Genomic DNA, 24,385 nt, shown 5'->3' on the forward strand with positions numbered 1-24,385 from the left:
ATATATATATACATATATATATATATATATATATATATATATATATATATATATATATATACATATATATATATATATATACATATACATATATATATATATATATATATATATATATTTATATATTTATTGTAATAAATATTAGCAGTAGGTTTGTGTTCAATTACAGCAAGTGTGTTTATCGATTAAAGTTAGAAAGTTCAAGTTAAACCCAATGATTGTTACACACAAACTAGGTGCGGTAAAATTATTCTCTGCATTTGACCCATCACCCTCAATCATCAACTGGGAGGTGAGGGGAGCAGTGGGTAGCAGCGGTGGCTGAGCCCGGGAATCATTTTTGGTGATTTAACCCCCAATTCTAACCCTGGATGCTGAGTGCCAAGCAGGGAGGTAATTGGTCCCATTTTTATAGTCTTTGGTATGACTTGGCCGGGGTTTGAACTCACAACCTACTGATCTCAGGGCGGACACTCTAACCACTAGGCCGTTAATACCGTTACCTCTCTAGCATCCAACATTGTTAAGACAGTCATAAAAGATTATTATACGCCCCCTTTAAATATGTTTTCAGTGGAACAATGTTATTCAGTCACTATGGGAAATAGAACTACTAAGTTAGTTCTTAAATACTGTTAATCAGATGTTGGAATATGTCTCTAAATGTTCTAAATCCTGTTTCAACCAATGTTCTGATAAGAATACTGTTGCCCTGTTGAAGCCGATATGTGGATTTTTTGTTGGATCAAAAAGTAGTTGAAAGGGAATCAAAAGTGCATTCGCTGGTGGCAGCAAAGTACTGCATTCCATGTTGCCTTGATTGCAATTGCAAGGCATGACCCGTCATCAATCAGTTCCACACAGTTCATTTCCACATTGTGTACATCACTAGTTTTCTGCGTCACTCACCCAGTTTTAGCAGCCAGCCTTCTCTGTCAGGATTGAAGAAAGTATGGGTGAGGTCGTTGCCATCATCCTCTGGGATCTTGAATGGCTCATTTTTGATGCTGTCGTACAAATTCTGCAACGGAGAGGGTGTGACAGTCAATACAGAGCAGGCTCAAACTGGAGAGGGGCTGAGAACCGTGCAACCTACTCACCCTGAGTAGATCCTCAGGTAGGTCTCCTCCGTCATTGATCCCTCGGTTCATGGAGATGAAGCGTTCAACGGTGGGTTTGTCCTTGACATTGGGGTTGTGGAGGCTTGTGTTGAGCATAATGATGGCGAATGACAGGATGTAGCAAGTGTCTGGGATAGACAACAGTCACCATGTCAAATACAACTGGCTTACATTCCCCTTGTTTCCTGGAGACCACCCTTTACAGTGACATTACCCTTACCTACAAAACAGAAACCAAAACATGTTCCACTTTGATAGACAGATAACCTGTATTAGCTTGTTAGAAATGTTGTTTATGTTTTCTGAGGGGTCTGAAGATAAAAATAAAGGTCAGCTTAGCACACAGCCACACAGAGTGGCATTAGTGAGGACAGGTTGGCGTGCGATAGAGTCAGCTAAGTGTGTTTCTGCGTGCTCTATTGAAAGCTTGTGCTAATAGGCAGCAAGGGCGCCGTGCGGCTGACGTGGCAGCACTTTATCTGTCATGCTGAGGCTTAGGAAGCACCGTGCATTATGTACAGTACATCCATCTGTGTCCACGATATTGGCACTTTCTCTAATCTACACGCAATATTCCCAAAAGACAGACAACACTTAAAAGTAAACATCTGCAGACTTTGTGTCTACTATATAAAAGTGAATAATCCAAGTTTATCTTGGCATCCCATTAGCCCTTAGTGCACTAATAGCAAATATGAATAATGAAAAAAAGCTTATACAATCAATCAATGGTATTAAGAGATCTAAATTCAAAAGCTTTTTAGAATGGATAGCCTAACTGTTGGGTATAAAAGAAACACCTGTTGACTGGAAAACGCCCGGGTTGCACTGGCAGTAGCGCTGAGCAAAGGCCTCCATCATGCGGTCAATCTTCTGAGCTTCTCCCGGTAGACGAAAACTCCACAGGAACTGTCTTTAAGGGGAAACGTCTCGATCATAATACTGTGAGAAGTCTGAAATAGACTCTTACCTTAGGGCCTGAACCAGGTTGAGGTCTGTGAATTCATGAAGCTCAACAAATGCTTGTAGGACTTTTATGTTGAAATCATCTCTATAAGACACAAAATAAGAATATCAAACTACACTAGGGATGTAATGATTTGAAAATGTATTATCATAGTTATTAGTATCACACTACTGTTAAATGTGCTCATGATGTATTAATAGACACCAGGGTTGTCCCAAAACCAATAATTTGGTACTAGTACCAAAATGTACAGTATATAGATACTTAAAAAAAAAAAAAAAAGCAACTTAAAAAAATGTCAATATAGGCTATATTTTGTCAGAAAATCTAACAATACATCAAACACACAATTTTACAAGGTTAAAATATAAAATAAAAAGCATTAAACAGATTGGGCTTTTTTTGCTGCACTCAAAAATCAATTTAAAATGTTTCATACTACATATAGTATGCTGTAATCAACCCAGTAAAATGAAGAGTGTTACCCCCGACGAAAACATCGGGCCTGGAGGGAACGTCTGCCTTGGGCTCCTCGATTACACTCTGCATGGGAGCCGGACAGCAGGACAGATGTAACAACTACATTATTACCTGTCACTCTTTATAGCTGCTTGTGCAGATATGAATTGATATTATCTAAATGTTTACCTAAGTTTAAAGCAAAGGTGGTAATTCTAACAGCCACTTTTGGCGAGTAGTGTTTTAAAGCAACACTTGCAGCGCGGTGCCTCCTTGTTTAAAGCATCACCTTTATCTTTAGTTTTGAAGCCCAAATACCCGCAAATTGGGATTTGGGCACCCTCTTTATTAACCAGTAGAATTTCAATTTTTTTTTACCATTCTTCCTCTCCACAATGTTATTGCTTGTATGCCATTTGTGTGAGAGTTTTGACACACTCAACATCATCCACCTCGGCTCTGTAATCTCCGCCAGCAGCCTAAACAGTACTGGTATTTTTCAAAAGGTAGTATATTAACAAGCCATTGTTTGCAGGGAAAAGTGTAATACTGTTTTCAATTGATTAGTACCGTGGTACTTTATTAGCACAGGTATACTGAACAACCCTAATACACACACTGAAATCTTTTAACCAATTTTAATTAAAAAAGAATAACTAATACGTTTACACACAATATTCTTTATTGGCAGAAATAACAATAAATATTGTTCTGAATTCTTCAGGCGACTTGTCCAGGGTGTACCCTGCCTTCCGCCCGATTGTAGCTGAGATAGGCGCCAGCGCCCCCCGCGACCCCGAAAGGGAATAAGCGGTAGAAAATGGATGGATGGATGGATTCTTCAGTGTTATAATTTTTTTTGCACGTTTACATTTTTTTTTTTTTCATTTTAATTAATAAAACGTTTTTTCTTTTTTAATTTATTATGGCAAATGAAGTCTTCATTTTGCTTTACACCTGGTTCATTTGACGTCACACAAGTTCACTTTCTATTGTAGACCACTTCGTCTTAGCACCACTTTGTCTCAGTTAATAAAGTTGTAAAAAGAAAATCCATATTTGCGTCATTTTACTCTTGTTAAAGATCAAACACTCTTTGCCAAGAAAGCACAAACTGTAGGTTCAATGTGTACAATTTAATATCTTAGTTACTCAGACTGTAATGTGTTTATACAAGTTTAGCTTGTGGTATGTAGTTTCTTAATGTGGATGTACATTAATGTGTTCTGCATTAATTTTAGCATTTGAGCTGACTAATAGGCTACAGCTAGTTTTTCTATATTTTTTATTTAAAAGGGCATTACTATCAGAAATTTTACCGCGGTTATTGTTAATACTGTTTATCATTACATCCCCGTATTACACACAATACTTTTTTTTTTTTTAATTGCTGTAATAGGGATGTGAGATTTTTGAGCCAGACCTTGTGTGAAAGCATGACCTGGTACACAAAAGGATTGTGATAAGATACAGGATCCCATCAGGCTAGAGTGACATAAGTTCGCCCCTATATAATTCATTTATCATCTCATCTGGATGATGACATCGTCTCTAGACCCTAATGCCCTTCAGAGTAAATTATCTACTCTTTTGAGCTCATGGCCTGTTATTCCCAGCGGACAAGTGACAAATCCAATCACCTACTTTAGAGTTCAGAAACGTGCAGTTTGTTAACAATCCTACCGAGTGAGAGCATCCATCATCGGCCCATGCATCAAATTATGTCCCTGACCTTCCGGACTCCACCCCGACTGTGCGACTGACTGACCTATAATCCCTGCATACCAAGAGGGGCTTGACACCATTTCCTGTAAATGTGGTCACTACGAACGGGAATTTTGTTTAATTTCCCTTAAATGATGCAGACAACGTCTTGAGCGCGTTACTTAAGGATGAGTAAACAATTGAAAGCAGATGGAGAACATTGAGTGGGAGACAATGTCTAAATATGGGACCAATAAAGGCTGTTTGGGAAAGGATGGGCGTGCCCTCACCTCGAGGAAACGGAGCAATATGAAAAATATGCACTCTGGAAAAAACCCTTGAAAAACAGAGAGTACAGTGCATGAAATTAACTCTGTACTGTACTTGGGATGTAACGTTTAACAGTATTAATGATAACAACAGGAAAACCGTTTGACGGTCAGTATTAACGTTTTTAATCAAAATTACCAAAAAAATGATTGATAACTGCACTTTGATTAACTCACAAACCAACTGTTGCAAGCTCACCATCTTGAAAGCTAACATGAAAAACTAGACATTAACATCTTTCCCCATTGAGAGACATCCCTCAATCTCAACATAAGAAGACATTACTATCTGACCAACTAAGCTATTCAATTGTGCACACTGAACGTACAAAGGGTGTTCTCTTAGGTTATAGAGATCGTTCTACGAGACAGAGGGTTTTCACGGTGCATTCAAGGACCACAGAACACAGTAGGTCACCACAACGCCCGCCAGAAATAATAATAGTAGATTATTAGCTTAACCTATAAACAGATAAAGTACTAAGACTAAAACCCAGTGAAGCATAGGAAACACGTCACGTATTAGTTTCAAGATGTACATCTAATTGCCGGAATAAACAAACTATGCACGATTTTTTAAGTTTCACCTGTATTTATATATTACTCAGGATGACTTACCTTTCCCCGAGGTAATCTCCTATGGCGGTTTTGTTCAGACCCTCCCCCTTGTAGAGGAACTGAGCAATGTCATCACTGGTATTTTTCAGCAAGTCGTTCTCAATGAGGAATTGTATTCCCTGAAAGTGTCAATAGAGGTCAAGTTTCATCCAACAGGAACAAGTGACAAGTTTTGAAATACTGCAACTTCATCATGTATTCATCTCCAACCTTTTTAGGGTCCATGTTAAATTTCTTACGACCCATTGCCACCTGTTTGTTCCTCTGCATGTTTTTCCTGGAAGATCAAATTCAACAGCTATTACTTATGAAGTAACTCTTTGTTTTATTACAAACCCCGTTTCCATATGAGTTGGAAATTTGTGTTGGATGTAAATATAAACAGAATACAATGATTTGCAAATCATTTTCAATCCAAATTCAGTGGAATGCACTACAAAGACAATATATTTGATGTTCAAACTCACAAACTTTTTTTTTTTTGCAAATAATAATTAACTTAGAATTTCATGGCTGCAACACGTGCCAAAGTAGTTGGGAAAGGGCATGTTCACCACTGTGTTACATCACCTTTTCTTTTAACAACACTCAATAAACGTTTGGGAACTGAGGAAACTAATTGTTGAAGCTTTGGAAAGTGGAATTCTTTCCCATTCTTGTTTAATGTAGAGCTTCAGTCGTTTAACAGTCCGGGGTCCCCGCTGTCGTATTTTACGCTTTATAATGCGCCGCACATTTTCGATGGGAGACAGGTCTGGACTGCAGGCGGGACAGGAAAGTACCCGCACTCTTTTTTTACGAAGCCACGCTGTTGTAACACGTGCTGAATGTGGCTTGGCATTCTCTTGCTGAAATAAGCAGTGGCGTCCATGAAAAAGACGGCGCTTAGATGGCAGCATACGTTGTTCCAAAACCAGTATGTACCTTTCAGCATTAATGGTGCCTTCACAGATGTGTAAGTTACCCATGCCTTGGGCACAAATGCACCCCCATACCATCACAGATGCTGGCTTTTGAACTTTGCGTCGATAACAGTCTGGATGGTTCGCTTCCCCTTTGGTTCTGATGACACAATGTCGAATATTTCGAAAAACAATTTGAAATGTTGACTCGTCAGACCACAGAACACTTTTCCACTTTGCATCAGTCCATCTTAGATGATCTCGGGCCCAGAGAAGCCGGCGGCGTTTCTGGATGTTGTTGATAAATGGCTTTGGCTTTGCATAGTAGAGCTTCAACTTGCACTTACAGATGTAGCAACCAACTGTATTTAGTGACAGTGGTTTTCTGAAGTGTTCCTGAGCCCATGTGGTGATATCCTTTAGAGATTGATGTCAGTTTTTGATACAGTGCTGTCTGAGGGATCGAAGGTCACGGTCATTCAATGTTGGTTTCCGGCCATGCCGCTTACATGGAGTGATTCCTCCAGATTCTCTGCACCTTTTGATGATATCATGGACCGTAGATGTTGAAATCCCTAAATTTTTTGCAATTGCACTTTGAGAAACGTTGTTCTTAAATTGTGTTTACATCTAACACAATTTTCCAACTCATATGGAAACGGGGTTTGTAATTTTGTCAAGTCAAATCTACTCTTAAATGTACCTCTCATCTATGACTCATTTAAGCCAATAAACTTGATGATGACTCATCCTTTTCCCAACATGACTCAAACCAATTCAATAAATGTCTGTTAAAACAATTACAATTACTGGCAACTATTTATTCATCTTAACCCTTACTGCCGTTACCAAGCGTTTAACATTGTGCTTATGGGAATGAGACGTTTCTCATGCCTGGAGATGCTGAGGGGTCAAAAAGTGTTTCTGTGGGACGGCGTCACCACGGTTACGTCCCCCAGTCTTCAGCCGGTGAGAGGTCAACAGCATGGATTCCATAGGCTTTTGTCTGCAGACTACTTAAAGTAAAAAACCACAGCACAAACAAACTAATATGTACTGTCGCCGTGATAAAAGCACTGATAAATGCATGCTACGACGCCTGGATTACAACAAGGAGATGCAACACTTAATGGATTTAGGTGGAAAGAAAGTGAAAGCGTGGCATGATTTATTTGCCGTTGATGGGATCGCTGACCAAAGTAGCCGACTCAAGCGCTCCCTCCCCAGGGACTGTGCATTGTCTGCCTCCACCCGTACACCCACTACATTATTCAATGAGGCCTCCCATCATGGGAAGGTGGGGGGGAGGGTACGCCCTGATGAAACATTTAAAGTGCCTTAAAAGCACAGCCTATGTAGGACGACGATTTGGTGTAAGGGCTGCCTTGACCATCGACTATTAATAATTGACAGCTTCATTTGCCAAGTAAATAAAAGGCAAACGACTCAGTTTGGGCATGGAGTATTTGCCTAAGGGTGGTGTTGGGGTTGATGGTCTTACCTCTCCTCAGTGGAACCCAGGTTCTCAATCTCACAGGTGACTTCTGCTATCTCATCCTTTAGCCGCTGTAGAAATAAAGCAGGTTTAGTCGTAACTGAAACTACCGTAAGGCTTCATTAAACAACTGCGCTGAAAAGAAGAAAATCCACAGGAACAATTGGTCTCATATACCAGAAAGTACTGAAAGAGTTAGGATGCAGTTTTATTCCAAACTTAATTAGTCTGAGAACATTCTGTCTTAAAGCTTAATAGTGTAGTAAAGTTTGAAAAAGGATTAAAATGTAGATAGGATTCGGGAACTCACAACCCTGTGAAGCAAATGTAATTACTATGGGAAGTCGAAAATTGGTTAGGGTAATAGAATATGCAATATGACTAATGTCGCTGAAAAAAATTTATATAATACCATAATTTATGTTGGAACTATGCGTTTTGATATTGTACATGTTTTGACTCAAACCTCAAGAATGTCTCATATGCTCAAGACATTTTCTATATGCTCATTAATTTTCCAAGGTTGGAGCCTTTGTTTTATTAATGACAATGTGTGTCTTGCTTCAAAAAAGTAAAAAGTAAACACAAAACGTGTAGTCTGAAACAAAACTATATACTACATAGCAATGCTCTTTATAGACATGCCTCTTGTTGGCACTTTCTTGTTGGGTGTTGTTGGTTGTGGCTACATACAAGGGATACAACGATAAATGTTATTATTGATAACCGTGGTAAAACTCTTGACAGTTAGTATTATCATTTAAAAGTAAAGTTATCCAAAAATTGTGATTGACAACTGCACTTTAATAAACTTACAGACTAACTGCTGCTATCTTGAATGCTAACATAGATATGTTTTGATTGGTTTTTTTTCAACCAGGTATAATCCCACTGAGATTAAAATCTCTTTTATAAGAGTGACCTGGCCAAGAGGGCAGCCAAAGAAGGCATCATCAATACATAGAACAACAAAGAGCAGTTAGTATCATCAATACATAGAACTACAACAAACAGTAACAGTTACACACTATAGTTAAAAACACATATTATTTACAACAAAAACACAAAACACACAATAGATACAAATTAAAATGATTCAATACAAACAATTTCAAAACATGGACCGTGTCCAATGGAAACAGCTTCTCGATCTTTTCAAATGGCCTGATATTCCCCAAAAGTGATGAGTTCAGGTAGCCTCAGATCCTTTTGTAATTCATGCCATGACCATGGAGCATCAAATCTTAAGGCTTTTTTTTTTTTTTTTTACCAAGACTTGTGTTGGTTCTAAGGATCAACACACCAAAAATGTCCTGTGACCGCAAAATATAGTGACTGGAGTCTCTATACAAAAAAAAACATAAATAAGAGGGGACATACAAAAGACACTAACATCTTTCCTCATTAACAAACACCGTACCCCAATCTAAACTTCAACAATCCCATTACTGACTCAGTAACTAAGATATTCAATTGGGTTATGCTCTCTTCGACGGAGTGATCGATATATATATAGTCAGAAGAATACGAGACCAAAATGGGCCAGCCAGCCAGAGGTGTACATTGGTAAACCTCAGTACCTGACAACTTCAAGAGTAGTGCTGGCCGCTGGGCTACCAGCTTTGGTTTCTTTGGGCTTGGTCAGCACACTCGCCTCTCATACGACCTACAAAGGATCGCGTCCCCAGGCGGAATGCAGTAAAAAGGCACGGGGTTGAATTTGCTGGGAGTTACACAAGAACCTCTGAACAGAGTAGATCGGACACCACAATTTATTTTAGTTATTAAAAAAACTTGGTCAGAACATTTCCGTGTGTGTAGAAGTACTTTTTGAGCACGATCAACAACTCTGCAACAATAATGATAACCGAGATCATTTTGGTCACAATAACCGTGATATAGAATTTTCATATTGTTACATCCCTACCACATATTAGCTTAATGGTAAGGGAAAATCATGCAAGATAAAATGCAAGATACATGGCTTTAAATAAAAACATAATAATACAAAGATTTTCCATTTATATCCAGGCACAGGATGAGCATATGATTCCCCAAGCAGTATTGTTTACTACAGGTGGAACACTGTGTTTTGTGTTTTCAAGAGCTGCGCAATACCAAGACATTCCTCGGATGCTTGTGTCTGAAAACAATGGCTGGGCTCAAGCAGGAGGCGTTGACCTGAAGGGCTAGCGGAGGAGTGGCGTGGGAGTCAACAAGGCAACAAGGAAAGAGCAGGGAGTGGTCCCGCGTGCTCACCACAAAGTATTTGGTATTTGGCTAGGGGGTGGGGGTGGGGGGCCATGCCAGTCAAGGCTCATTAAAGCACAGGTGTCAGCCTGCACAGCTTGTCTGTGAGGGCAGTCGGAAGTTAATTCCCCCTACAGGGACATTTGGAGGTAGGGCATTACAATATGTCACCCCTGTGTGTAGTTTGCCTTTAAAACTGCGGGCTCATTTGGCTCATGAGCATAGTTGTTTGAAATGCTTGGCTTGTTTAGTCATACTTTTAAAGCCATACATTAAATCATATGCTTGAAACTTATAGAGAGAGGCCTTCTGTTTGGATGGCTGAACCACATGCACAAATGTTTTGCTGAGGAAATATGCTCTTGGTAGGAAATTCCCGACATTCCACTTGGGGTGAAATGTGTGAGGGGGGAATTTGTAAAAGAAGAAAAAGTAAAGCAGAAAAAACTTGCGGTTAGTAAATGGCATGTGAAATCAGAGAGTAGAAGTAGTCTACTATTTTTTACATTATTGTCTTTTAAACCTTAAAAAGTTAAAGATTATATTAACAGTAAAATATGCAACTAATACCATAATTTATACAGGGTACATAACTAAGCAACAGTATCGTAAATGTGGAAATGACATACTGTAGCATAAATAGCATTCTTTGTATGTGTGTGCAAAGTGCAAAATTCACCACATTGGTTTTTATGAGGTATGTTTCAAATCTCTTAGTTTACGGCTTCAGTTTTGTTTAACTTTAAATGTAGCTTTTGCCATCAACATTTGGTTGGAATCCACATGGCGTGACCACATGAGCAGTTGATATTAGAATGCCCACTGCTTTTCTAACTTGCCACTACCTGAATGTCCTCCAGCAGCTCCTGCTTGCGCCGGCGGATGTTCTCCAGCTCCTGCTGCTCCTCTGGAGTAAGGTCGTCCGGCACTAGAGGGGAATAAGAGGAATGAGTTAGGAGGCACCAAAAATAAAATGTTTATCTCTTCTCTCTGACAAACTATTCCCCTTGAGGCATATCCTTGAAAGCAAGTCTGACCACAAAAATAGCATATCAGACTTTTTTCCCTTCAATTCACCAGGTGACAAGCACCACAGAAAGAGCACAGAAAACCTTTTTTCCCAACATTATGCGCTAAGGTTCGAGGATAAACTTAAGTTTGTGGAAGTCCTGCTGATACTTTACACCTCAGCCTGTTATAATTACCTTCTCGTGTTCAAAATGTTCGAATAGATGAAGATTAGTACACATTCATAATAGATTGTTCATGCATTAAGAGGTACCTGTTTCATTAACTGGTGAGCCACATTAAAACTGAATCTAATTAAGGTGCAAAAGCAAAATGTCAGAAAATAATCATGTCACTCAGTGACTACGTTTTTGATAGCCCGTGGCAAACACTAAGCACCCTCCGGTGACCTCATTACATCAGCGGCAAGGTTCAAAGGTTAAAGGGGTTATGGCCTGGCTTGACTGTGTTGATCGCTGCCAAGACCGAGCAACATAATACTGCTAATGAGGAGACAGAAGCTCAGTAAATAGGCAAGTAAAACATACTTATTTGACATATATAGTGCATATAGTAGCCTAAAAGTACCCCTACATTGACCAGAATATTTTTCTCAGGAAAACAGTCTGAAAAAGACAGGTCTACACATCTAGAAGTTAGTTCAAAGGTTTGTACGTGTTGCCGCAGGTCGCCTATCAGCGCACTCAAGTTATAATGCTAATTTTAAGATAGTGGTGATCAGTGGAGCAGTGTCAGTTGAGCAGCTAAAATGTGATTGATTGATTTGATCGGATTAAACGGGAACTAAAACAACATAATTCAAAATAAGAACAATTTGGTTTTAAAAAAAGATTTTCCAAAACGAGACCTTGAAAAAGAGGGGCGGCCTGAAATTCATGGTAGTCTTTCATTCCTGTAAATACAGTGATTCACAACTTCCAATGTTTAAAACCCCTAATACACAAGCTACAAAATGTGGTCCTTAATAGTACTATACAAGATAGGCCAATTCCCATTACTTGCACTGTAATGTCTCTTAATTTTACATCAAAATAATAGAAAACAGCCTTAGGGCGGGTTTTTAAAGAGATGGAAGGTTCCAAAAAACATGCACCTGGGTATAGGTTGATTGGCAACACTAAAAATTGGCCCTAGTGTTTGAATGTGAGTGTGAATGTTGTCTGTCTATCTGTGTTGGCCCTGCGATGAGTTGGCGACTTGTCCAGGGTGTACCCCGCCTTCCGCCCGATTGTAGCTGAGATAGGCGCCAGCGCCCCCCGCAACCCCAAAAGGGAATAAGCGGTAGAAAATGGATGGATGGAAGGTTCCAAAACAAAGCCATGTTGTGTTTTCAGACTGGGCAGGAGGCAGCACAATTCTTAAAAGTGAGGTTCCCACAAAACACCACACAGCCTACCTCCAGTAGCACAGGGTACACAAAGTGTAGCACTCGGAATGTTCTACTTGTTTACAAATAACACATTATGTTGTGCACAATGTACCAGTAGCACACACGGCCTTGTGGCGCAAAGAAAGATGCATAGAAAAGTATACAAATAACTGAATACTTGTGGTCAGAGGTTGGTACCCAGCTTGTGTCATTTCCCAAAACACAAGCAGAACCAGGGGCAGGAAACCATCCACTTAAACTAAATGCTGAGAGCTGCTTGTTTCCCTCGTCTGAGAGTCACCACTCGGCTGTTAGTCAGCAAACCTCTGCCCGAGCGTGGCCTTATGAAAAAGAGGCAGTCATCGGAAAAGGGGCAAGAAGCGAGAGGTGAGTGGAACTCATTATGCACAGTTAGCAAGACTTACTGCTATAAGAAAGAAGAGAACACATTTAAACAGTCAACCAGGTTGGACATGTTTTCCTCTCATCTTTCTATCTGATGTTAGAAGACTTGTATAGCAACATGACAAAAGGGGGACTAGCATGATGGAATTTTGTCATCCTGGAACAAAGTCGCCCACAGGTCTTCTCTTCTCCGGGGATTCACGCTGCAATAAAGATAAACAAAGATAATTTGGGGGAACCACTCGCATGTTTGTGAGCCAAATTGTCTGGCTGGCTAAAAAGTTACAAATCTCAAGCTATATGATATGATACTTATTCTTGATGTTAAATCCAGACTTTTGGAAATGTTTTTTCAGAGTGCAAACTGCTGCAGCTTAATCTCTTTGGACTGTACCCGAAACTATGTATACTTTGGCAAAGCACACTACTACAGTTTTTAAAGGCGGAGTTCCTCAATGAAGCAGTTCTTAGCAAGGGCAGGGTCAGTGGCACGGGCCAGAGGTGACATCAAAGGAGATACCAATTACGGTACTCCTCTCCCGCAGCAACAGAGCCCACTAATAAGCAAGCTGAATGCCACACTGGCATAGAAATGGAGATGCCTCATTTGCACCACCTGGATTGTTGGAGAACTCTCCTTGGAAAATAAGGAAATTACAATTCTGAGTGCTTGTAGGATTACTCAGTTCGGCTCCGTGTGGATGTGACCCAATTTAGGAAGCGCCTCTGAACACATGAGGACCACATAAAAAATATATTTTACGCTCATCACCTAAGCGCATGATATTGATATGGCATCAAATTTCACAAAGCTTGTAATTTCAAATGCAAATGATACTTTAACCGCACTTTTGGTTCTAGTTCACCTGGCATCATTTGTGATGTTATGTGCAATGAAACTCATACCTGAAGTCAAAGGTCTAGTTTTGCTCCCATCCTTTTCATGAGGATTATAGGGACAATTGTATAGCCTAACCTTGAACAGGTGAAAACTAAATTTTGTTGTACTTGTGCAATGACAGTAAAGATCTATCCATTTATCTTAAAGGACCCCCAGTATGTGCCAAAAAGGGTACCAAATGTAATAGGAAGCAATTTACTTTATGATGAGCGTTGATGCATTCACCATAGGTCAGAGCCACTGGGATAATTGATCACTTGAGTTAGGAGGACACACAATAAAATGTAGTTCATGCACATTTTGTTCCTGCAACAACAGGTGACGTCACACTCATGAGGAGAATTAATCTCATTACGACACAAATCCCACTGGGACAATTGTTCATATCTTTGTGAGACCACACACACGCAACCCTTTAGACCCCAAAAAGCCTGTAACAAAGGGCCAGAAACAGAATACTAGTCGGGAAAATGGGCACCAACCCTTATAAACTGTTCACCTCTGACCTCCAGACTTTTTATTGCCACACACAGACAGAACTGATGCAGGACTTGGTGCACCACCGGTTATGAATCACAAATCCCCTCAAGCATCCGACCTGGACTAGTGGCAGGAGTTGAAAGGGAGACCAAGAGGGGCCATGTCTCCTGAGAAGGAACGTTGTTTTCAGCTGAGGATGTGTGGGATGGAAACCGTTGGTGGAATGATCCCTGGGCGACTGAGAGGGTTCAGGAGAATTCCTCAACAAGGTGAAAGTTAAGGGACAGTTAAGTCTCCTGTTGAAACTCGAGTTTTGAAAAACCATTAAAATCATAATTTATGTGCTATCGAGTTACACAGAAGTTGTGGTTTTTAAAGGGGACTGCACTTTTTTTGTATCTTTTACAATCATTATGCGAGACAAGAACACGTCTTTTTTTTTTAGATTTTAAAGCCAAAAAAAAAAAGCGATTGAAAGATGCAGCTGATGGGACTCACCATTGTAGCCTTCAAAGCCATTTAAAACAACTTCAAAACCCTACAGCAACTTTCTATACACATATGTAATGTGTTCAATATTTACCATATTTTGATCATTTTAATCATTTCTGGAACTGATTTATTTCGCACATTTATTTCTGTTTCCATAGCGGTGCACGTCTGACTTCTGGCAACAACTTGTGTTCCTACTTCCGGAATCAAACACGAGTGTGCTTTCTAATCATAGCAGACTTAGTAACAGACAACGAAGTTGACTATTTTTGAACAAAGGAGGATTCACAGCCTTATACTTTTGAAGCTAAATATGTACTGCTGCTTATAGAAGCCAGCAGGAAGAAAGCGTGAGACGCTGGAGCAGACGGAAGCCGGGAGAGTGAGGTGAAAGTGACGATGCTATAAATATGGAACTTGGAGCCAAGCTATTTCGACATAAATTGATAGCTTACCCAAAATCAACAGGAAACATCCCCGGTCAGTTGGACCAGACGCACAACTGGGCATCGAGTGAGTACTGTAATATTGACCATGATACACACAGCACACCATGCATGTTAGTACAACTATAGTACAAATGCTGTCAGGCTAGCTCAGCTGTGTACAAACAGAACATAAAATGTGGGCTAATACTTTACATGTACTGTAATATGATTGTTCATGTTTTTCATTCAGTACAGATTGGTGTCCTCTCGCAGTGTTGTGCATTACAAACTCAAACGCCTTTTGTTTGGATGTCGAAGCTAGCTTATCTCTTGCCGTAGCTAACTTTTACGGTTAAGACCGTAGCATGGCAACGCGTTTCTACGCCAGAAAAAAAGAGTTCCTCTGTGTTTGCTTTTACAATAACAATGTTGCTACAGCTTGGTTACTACACGGGTTACTGAATGTAAATCAGGTGCCCAGAGGGTGATCAAGGGTGATGGTTCAAATGCAGAGAATAATTTCGCCACACCTAGTGTGTGTGTGTGTGTGACAATCATTGGTACTTTAAATTTATTGGTGATGGTTTTTGAATGCATTTTTAAAGTGATTTAGAGGTAGAATATATTGCTCCCATTAGCTGCATTGTTAGCCACCTAGAAGAAGCTGATTTTTATATTAGACAAGAAAAAAAACGTTTGTCCTTTTGTCTCTCATAAGGATTGTGAACGATCGGCAAAATTCCCAAAAAAGTGCAGTTCCCCTTTAAGGCATTTACCCCTGGATGAACTTCTGCACCTTTGCTGGTCCGATATATGATCCTGGTCAGTCAAATAAATACATCTTTATACCACACCTCACCCCAACCATTCTGACAAGCAACATAGTTTGCATCAGAGTTCAGGCTTCTCAGATGTCATTGGACATGACCTCACAGAGCAAAAAGTGAGCTGACGGAGCACATCAACTTTATTAGACAATATATCAAAGCTGGATTGTTTGGATGACCTGGGTTTCTAATACAGAAGGATGAGAGTAGAGAGGACCAAAGTCCAACAGCTATAGAAAGCAAAACAGATTGCTTAACATGTTCCCACTCACCTGAATGAGAAATAGTCCAGTTGTTTTCTCCTACATCCACTACGCGTTCTGAATTCCTCATTCATACAAGAAATTAAAAACAGACTTTCTATCCGAGTTCATACGACGCCTGGCAAGCAAAATCATGCATCCACATGAGGCAGCGAGAGATGCTAGTAAGCAGCTCCCTGACAGTTTACAGCACAGACACAGTCCATTTGAGAAGGAATGAGCCTTGCTCACCACCTCCCTCCTCCATCCCTGCCTCTATTTTGCCTTTACTCGCACCAACATGGAGGCTCCACCCAGTGGTCATTCTTTCATCTGCCTCCTCTTCTCTCACACAAACCGTTTATTAGCCTACTTGGAAGGTGAAATAGTTTCAGCTGAAACAGACTGAATATCTGAGGTAATTTCCAATTACGGCCTATATGACAGGGACAATGCAAGAAGAACCAATAGTAAGTGGAATTTGTCCAACAAGTTTTTGTTTTTTGTGATGCATTGCGAACCGCATACCAGCCCTTGTCTGTGACAAAAAAAACTGAGTATGCAATGTGATATATAAAGCTAAAACCCACTTGACTACTAGCATAGAGTGAAACTGATCTTTTGTGCTACACCTTACAATTTTGGAATAACAACAATCAGCAAACACTTTTGTCTGCAAGTTTTGGTAAATTATAAAATGATACAAAATCTTAGTCAAGCCAATTGTATTTATAGAGAGGTAAGTCAGAGGCATTCATAAGACATACCCTGGCTTCGCGATAAAACACTATCAATTTATATCGCAATAGACATAATTGTTATCGATAAAAAATGTGTTTGATAAAACCTTCGATCGTTTTTTTTCTTCAATGTCAGAAGAAACAGTAAATTGCAAAGCGAGGCGCTCACTTTCTAGTAACCGAGCAACGCAGGAAGTGATCACTGATGAGTGGGAGTGACACCCTAACAGCCAATCGGGTAACATTAATGCACTTGAAAGAGTGGCAGCACGTCACCGTAGCTCCTTTGACTTCCTTTTTTTTACATTATTTTTGGTATTGTTCTCAACTTTTCTTACTTTTTTTCCACTTTATACCTTTTGTTTTCACCCTCTTTTTGTGCCCTTGTGTGCATTGTCCTTGCCACCCGTATCCTTTCCATACTTTGTAACTGAGCTACACAATTTCCCTTGTGGATCATTAAAGTTTGTCTAAGTCAAAGTATCCACTCGCCTTCTTTGCATGGAGTGAGAATAGAAACTAAAAATGAGTGCTGCAGAGGGCAAACAAATTGTTGATAAACAAGAAACGGTACCTCGACAGTATGGCAGTTTTAAGGATTTTTTAAAGCGGGCCATAGTCCGATCAATGTGGCCTACCTTAGCTGCGCTCACTCGAGCAAATCTAGCTTCCTGGCACTAAACCTGCAAAAAAATATATTTTTAGGGTTCTCCATATTACATTTTTACACTATTGTGTAACAATTTCTAGGCGCAGTCAAGGCGTTGAGGGGTTCCGCTTTGGTAACCGCAGGATTAGGTCTCTGCTTTTTGCGGATGATGTGGTCCTAATGGCTTCATCTGACCGGGATCTTCAGCTCTCGCTGGATCGGTTCGCAGCCGAGTGTGAAGCGACCGGAATGAGAATCAGCACCTCCAAGTCCGAGTCCATGGTTCTCGCCCGGAAAAGGGTGGAATGCCATCTCCGGGTTGGGGAGGAGACCCTGCCCCAAGTGGAGGAGTTCAAGTACCTAAGAGTCTTGTTCACGAGTGAGGGAAGAGTGGATCGTGAGATCGACAGGCGGATCGGTGCGGCGTCTTCAGTAATGCGGACGTTGTACCGATCCGTTGTGGTGAAGAAGGAGCTGAGCCGGAAGGCAAAGCTCTCAATTTACCGGTCGATCTACGTTCCCATCCTCACCTATGGTCATGAGCTTTGGGTCATGACCGAAAGGATAAGATCACGGGTACAAGCGGCCGAAATGAGTTTCCTCCGCCATGTGGCAGGGCTCTCCCTTAGAGATAGGGTGAGAAGCTCTGCCATCCGGGAGGAACTCAAAGTAAAGCCGCTGCTCCTTCACATCGAGAGGAGCCAGATGAGGTGGTTCGGGCATCTGGTCAGGATGCTACCCGAACGCCTCCCTAGGGAGGTGTTTAGGTCACGTCCAACCAGTAGGAGGCCACGGGGAAGACCCAGGACACGTTGGGAAGACTATGTCTCCCGGCTGGCCTGGGAACGACTCGGGATCCCCCGGGAAGAGCTAGACGTAGTGGCTGGGGAGAGGGAAGTCTGGGTTTCCCTGCTTAGGCTGTTGCCCCCGCGAACCGACCTCGGATAAGCGGAAGATGATGGATGGATGATGAATGGATGATGGATGGACTATTGTGTTACACTTTATTAAGCATTTTTTAGATAGTCCTTATATTAAGCTAGTTTTAAGAAGTTATTAAGTGTTTTATAATTTTGTTTACATCGTAGCTGAGATAGGCGCCAGCGCCCCCCGCGACCCCGAAAGGGAATAAGTGGTAGGAAATGGATGGAAAATGGATGATTGTTTAAATGCAATGGTTGTGTGGACATTTACTTTCCTTTCTGCTTTGACAGCTGAGGGGATTATAATCAAAGATTACATTTTAAATACAAAATGTTCACATTTAATATGTTTTTCTCCTGGTCCTTCAGCCATATTGCCCAGCTCTGAGACATACATTTAAACTGAAAAATTGACGACAGAGACAGGGAAAAACTCCCTCTAGGGAAGAAACCTCCAACCAAGACTCTGTGACTGGTCATACTGGACAAGACCAGTACTGGTCTTAAAGTGGGAAAAAAAATACATATTCAAACTGATGTGGCATTTGTGAGTATCCAGTCATCTCTCATGGAGGCAGTAAAGCAGCCATAAGCGCTAACAGGAGCTGGCATGACTCAGTGCTTCACACCATGCACTCTCTCTCCTGACAAGTCATACCACCAGTCACACTCTGATTAACGCATACCAGCTCCACTATAACCGGGGCGTCTATGCTCGGGACAATCGTTTATTTTCCCAGGATAGAGCAGCTGTATTATCTAAGTGACGCATGCCAGGACATTGTGCAATACTATTGCTTGCTGCGTCCCATGTGATGTGGTGTGCGTAGCCTGTGCGTATCTTAGGTTGGGTTCGCAGGGCAAAGGAGACGTGAGAGTTTGCCTCATGCCTGCACTAAGCAGCATGAGTCAAGCTGGAGGCCGTTGCTGTGCCTCACACGGCAAAACGTCAAAACCAGGTCAATGTGGTATTTATCCAGACCTTCAGAATAAAACATGGCTAACAATTTGTAGCAAAACGTAATAGTTCCCTGCAGTTAAAGGCCTACTGAAATGCGATTTCCTTATTTAAACGGGGATAGCAGTTCCAGTCTATGTGTCATACTTGATCATTTCATGATATTGCCATATTTTTGCTGAAAGGATTTAGTAGAGAACTTCGATGATAAAGTTTGCAACTTTTGGTGCTGATAAAAAAGCCTTGCCTGTACCGGAAGTAGCAGACATGGTATGCGCGTGATGTCACAGGTTGTGGAGCTCCTCAAATCTGACCATTGTTAACAATCATGGCCACCAGCAGCGAGAGCAATTCGGACCGAGAAAGCGACGATTTCCCCATTAATTTGAGCGAAGATGAAAGATTCGTGGATGAGGAAAGTGAGAGGGAAGGACTAGAAAAAAAATAAAAAAGGAAAAGAGCGGTATAGCTCGGTTGGTAGAGCGGCCGTGTCAGCAACTTGAGGGTTGCAGGTTCGATTCCCGCTTCCGCCATCCTAGTCACTGCCGTTGTGTCCTTGGGCAGGACACTTTACCCACCTGCTCCCACTGCCACCCACACTGGTTTAAAAATGTAACTTAAATATTGGGTTTCACTATGTAAAGCGCTTTGAGTCACTAGAGAAAAGCGCTATATAAATATAATTCCCTAAAATTCACTAGAAGAGGGCACTGGAAGCTAATTAAGATAGGGAAGATGCTGTGAGAGGCGCCGTGGCAGCCGGGGGGGCGGCAGGACCACTCGGCCAGGCCCAACCGCAACAGGGGATAGAGCCGTACCGCTTTGAACCCGACGTTGACGGTGACGGTCAGGAGGACGCTGCTGATATTGATGCTGGAATAGCACACAACATAGATCGCCTTCAGAATACAGAATGGTAAAATGTTTTTTATTTATACACATAATACACTGTACTTTGTGTGTGTGGTTCAATCCAACCGTGTTCGCTTGACATCTCTGTTCCATAGTAAAGCTTAACTGTCATTATTCGGGAATGTAAACAATGAAACACCGGCTGTGTTTGTGTTGCTAAAGCCGGCCGCAATACACCGCTTCTCACCTACAGCTTTCTTCTTTGATGTCTCCATTGTTCATTGAACAAATTGCAAAAGATCAACCAACACAGATGTCCAGAATACTGTGTAATTTTGCGATGAAAACAGATGATTCATAGCTGGCCACAAAATGTCCTCTACAATCCGTGACATCACGTGCACGCGTCATCATACCAAGACGTTTTCAGCAGGATAGTTCGGCGCGAAATTTAAAATTGCAATTTAGTAAACTAACCCGGCCGTATTTGCATGTGTTGCAATGTTAAGATTTCATCATTGATGTATAAACTATCAGACTGCGTTGTCTGTAGTAGTGGGTTTCAGTAAGCCTTTAAATAAAATTAGTGCTATTTTAATTTCAAAGTCTGCCAGTGTTTAGCTGTTGTAACGGCTTTGGTATGGTTGCACTTCTGTCACAACTTTGATAGTACTAACACTGGAGCCGGAATACCAGCATGTTGACCTCCATTCGGTGTGAGACAGCCAAGAGGAATGCTGTGAGCGTTCATTGTGAGCTAGTGACAAAATGCAGAGCAAAGTCTACATAGCTTAGCTAAAATACAAACATGTGAATGAGTCGAATGCATAAACATCCTGCCACTAAACACGCATGGACACACACATACAGTACATAATCCATCTTTATGGACACAGAGATCTCCTCCTTTCTTTCGATAATCTACTTGTTTTTACACATCAATATGGAGCTCTCTTTGGGTTTTTCCTCATGAGCGGAAGTTCTATTTCTACCTACAATGCATGCTTTTGTCCTCCAATGGCAGTGGCCTTGATACTTATCATAGCTATCCAATTATTAACATCCTCTTGCCACAAAAACACACCCGGACTTGTTTTTGTGTCGATATCGACCTGTGACTTCACATTCTTGATGTATTTTTATTTGTATGTTTTTAGATCCTCAAAGAGAGATTATTTAGCCCACAGGATGCCACTGCCCGTGCAGCATACTGTCAAACTTCTTGTTAGTCTTCCTTCACACTTTGCAGAGGGAGTGACAACACGCCCATCCTGTGGGAAAGCCTACTACTCTCTCAGTTGACTCGCTCAGCTCCGTATCAGCACTCTCGCATGTGCACTGTGGGTGAAGTGGAAGCTGCATGAAGTGAGACCAAGGGTCGTGACTCCCAACAATGCTTCTACACAACCCAGCATGCAGGCTGGAATGTGTCTCCAAGATTTCTATTGTGGATGGTCTCTTGTTGGCGCACGCCATGAGAATGTTCCCAAACAAAATTATACATTTTTTAACTTTTCACAAAGCATGTAAATCCTAACTTCACTTTAAACAGTTATGACCGCTTTGTGGTGCATTTTTTCTTATTTACAAACCTGCTTTTTGCCAATAGAGCTGATCTATTTTGCCCTAAAATAAAATAGGACTACAGGCATGTGTACACATGTTGCATATGATGCTCAGATAAGATATGAAACTGGCTAAGACATATTCTTGCATGTTTCACTGCCCCTAACGTCATTAGAACGAGGGAGAGGGCAGGTCACAAATAACAAACATGAGCGCCCTCTAAATTACAGCAAGCAGATTTAAAGTCCTACTGAAACCCATTACTACCGACCACGCAGTCTGATAGTTTATATATCAATGATGAAATATTAACATTGCAACACATGCCAATACGACCGGTTTAGTTTACTAAATTGCAATTTTAAATTTCCCGCGAGGTATCCTGCTGAAAACGTCGCGGAATGATGACGCGTGACGTCTCGTGTTGTAGCGGACATTTTAATTGCATAATTACACAGTATTCTGGACAACTGTGTTGCTGAATCTTTTGCAATTTGTTCAATTAATAATGGAGAACTCAAAGTAAAAAGATGGAGGTGGGAAGCGGTGCACTGCAGCTGGCTTTAGCATCACAAACACAGCCGGTGTTTCCTTGTTTAAAATTCCCGAAGGTGAAGCTTTACTATGGAACAGAGTGGTCAAGCGAACATAGATCCCGACCACATGTCAAACGGCAGGTTTCAGTGAGAAAATCGTGGTAATAAGTTGGCTCTTACCAGAGACATCAGCGGAGCTTCCGTCCTGCTGCAGCTGTGTGGCTTCCCTCAGAGACACTGGCGGTCACTACACCCGTGGCCACACCCCTCTGACTTTCAGGTGCTATATAATCTCACTAAACACTAGTACTACAATATGCAGATAAGGGATTTTCCAGAATTATCCTAGTAAATTTGTCTAATAACATCTAAATCGCTCCTACTGCCCTCGCCTATTTTTCTTTCTAGTCCTTCACTCAAATTATCCTCATCCACGAATCTTTCATCCTCAATCAAATTATTAGGGAAATTCTCGCTTTCTTGGTCTGAATCGCTCTAGCTGCTGGTGGCTATGATTGTAAACAATGTGAGGATGTGAGGAGCCCTACAACCCGTGATGTCACGCGCACATCGTCTGCTACTTCCGGTACAGGCAAGGCTTTTTTATTAGCAACCAAAAGTTGCAAACTTCATCGTCGATGTTCTCTACTAAATCCTTTCAGCAAAAATATGGCAATATTGCGAAATGATCAAGTGTGACACATAGAATGGACCAGCTATCCCCGTTTAACTAAGAAAATCTAATTTCAGTAGGCCTTTAAGGCTGTTTCTTTGTTTTGACATCATATCATATCGTACATATCTATCATTAGCTTTATAGTTCCCAATGGGAAATAATATGTAGAAAATGAAAGATCAAACAGTGTCCTACAACAGTTTATGTTTAATGTTCCATAGTATTTGTGCATAAATTGCTGTTAAAACTGAGCTGACACGTTGTCAGTTAAATCCAAGGTTTTGTAATTTTGGAACATGAGACCACTGTAAAAACACAACTACATAGATGTATAAATGGTCGGCAAAAACGCTGACTTGAGTGGAAAGAAGGGCGGCAACCGATGCACAAAGTCGACAAAAATATGATTATGGTGAGGCAACGGCAATGATCAAACCACTGGGGCATTAGAGCCAGGCCTTGTGTCCCATGAATTTTCAGCAGGGCCCATTAGGGGCTCTCAGCGCCGCCTGCTTTGCCGCTCATTAGGGAGCCATTAGTCACAACTACTTTAACGGCGTAGCCCACCCACCTTAAAGCGGCAGAGACAAATGGACAGTGAATCGACTGGTACTGCAATAACAAAGCAGCTGTGTGGGTCAGTGTGTAGGTTCTCCATCTCCACGCAGGAGCAGCAGAACAAAACAGGACCAGTCAGTGAGCTTCACTGTTCAATAATGCGATTAGCTGTGACGCAAGCAGAGGGGGCTAATTAATGCTGCTGTGCAGAGTAGAGAGCTCTGCAACAAAGGCATATTGTTGACAGTAGTCCCATCCTTTTTTGTACTACTTATACTTATTAGATGCACGTGAGCTGGACCCGATCCCAACGGACTTTTATGGAATAAGGTGGAGTACAAGTTACCTGTACTCAGAGCTGTGCAGTTCGAGCACATTAGTCGCATTTGCGAATAAAAATAGGTTGAGCGAGTATTGGAAAAAAAAGTAGCACAGGTGTGAAATAAATCTACCCAAATTTGATAAAACTAGAGTACAATTTTTATTCATGTTTGAAATAAACTTAAACCATAAACATAACCAAATGGACAAGTGATTGACGAGCAAGTGTCATTGATTACACTGTGTGCGCGTGCTGAGAGCTGTTTGTGCTCACACACTCAGTCTTCCAACACGGAAGAAACAAGGTCTTTAGTTGGAAGGACTGGTCACTAAAAGACATTTTTTTTATCAACGTAAAACTTGACACACTGTGCGTCAGTAACTACGAGAGTCAGAGGGAATATTGAACAACAAATCAATGATTGAAATAACAAACCTGCCAGACAAGCAATACTCCTTTTGTTGACAAGAACATATAGCCATGGAAGCACATTAAATCTATTTATTAAGCAGTGGTAACACAAACCAGTGAACATTTTAAAACACTGCCGTCAGAGCCAAAAAACTGCTGTTGCTAGCCTGTAACAA

At 41.1% G+C, this 24,385-nt stretch overlaps 1 protein-coding gene across 9 annotated transcripts in view; it reads right to left on the reverse strand.

The window, feature by feature from the left end:
- Window positions 1-24,385, reverse strand: part of cyth1a (cytohesin 1a) — a 77,514-nt gene that overhangs the window by 14,342 nt on the left and 38,787 nt on the right. For 6 of the 9 annotated variants that reach the window (XM_061885128.1, XM_061885123.1, XM_061885121.1 and 3 more), the window contains 8 exons: window positions 10,691-10,773; window positions 7,602-7,666; window positions 5,409-5,475; window positions 5,199-5,317; window positions 2,092-2,172; window positions 1,922-2,034; window positions 1,101-1,249; window positions 909-1,021 (listed from right to left, as the gene is read on the reverse strand). In XM_061885128.1, coding sequence (XP_061741112.1) covers window positions 909-1,021; window positions 1,101-1,249; window positions 1,922-2,034; window positions 2,092-2,172; window positions 5,199-5,317; window positions 5,409-5,475; window positions 7,602-7,666; window positions 10,691-10,773 — 790 coding nt within the window. Of the gene's footprint in view, window positions 1-908; window positions 1,022-1,100; window positions 1,250-1,921; window positions 2,035-2,091; window positions 2,173-5,198; window positions 5,318-5,408; window positions 5,476-7,601; window positions 7,667-10,690; window positions 10,774-16,048; window positions 16,239-24,385 lie in introns of those variants that run through there. The other 3 variants (XM_061885124.1, XM_061885122.1, XM_061885126.1) reach the window with 2 other exon arrangements.

Source organism: Nerophis ophidion, linkage group LG23 (assembly GCF_033978795.1).
Source record: "Nerophis ophidion isolate RoL-2023_Sa linkage group LG23, RoL_Noph_v1.0, whole genome shotgun sequence".
In the NCBI taxonomy this organism is placed as follows: domain Eukaryota; kingdom Metazoa; phylum Chordata; class Actinopteri; order Syngnathiformes; family Syngnathidae; genus Nerophis; species Nerophis ophidion.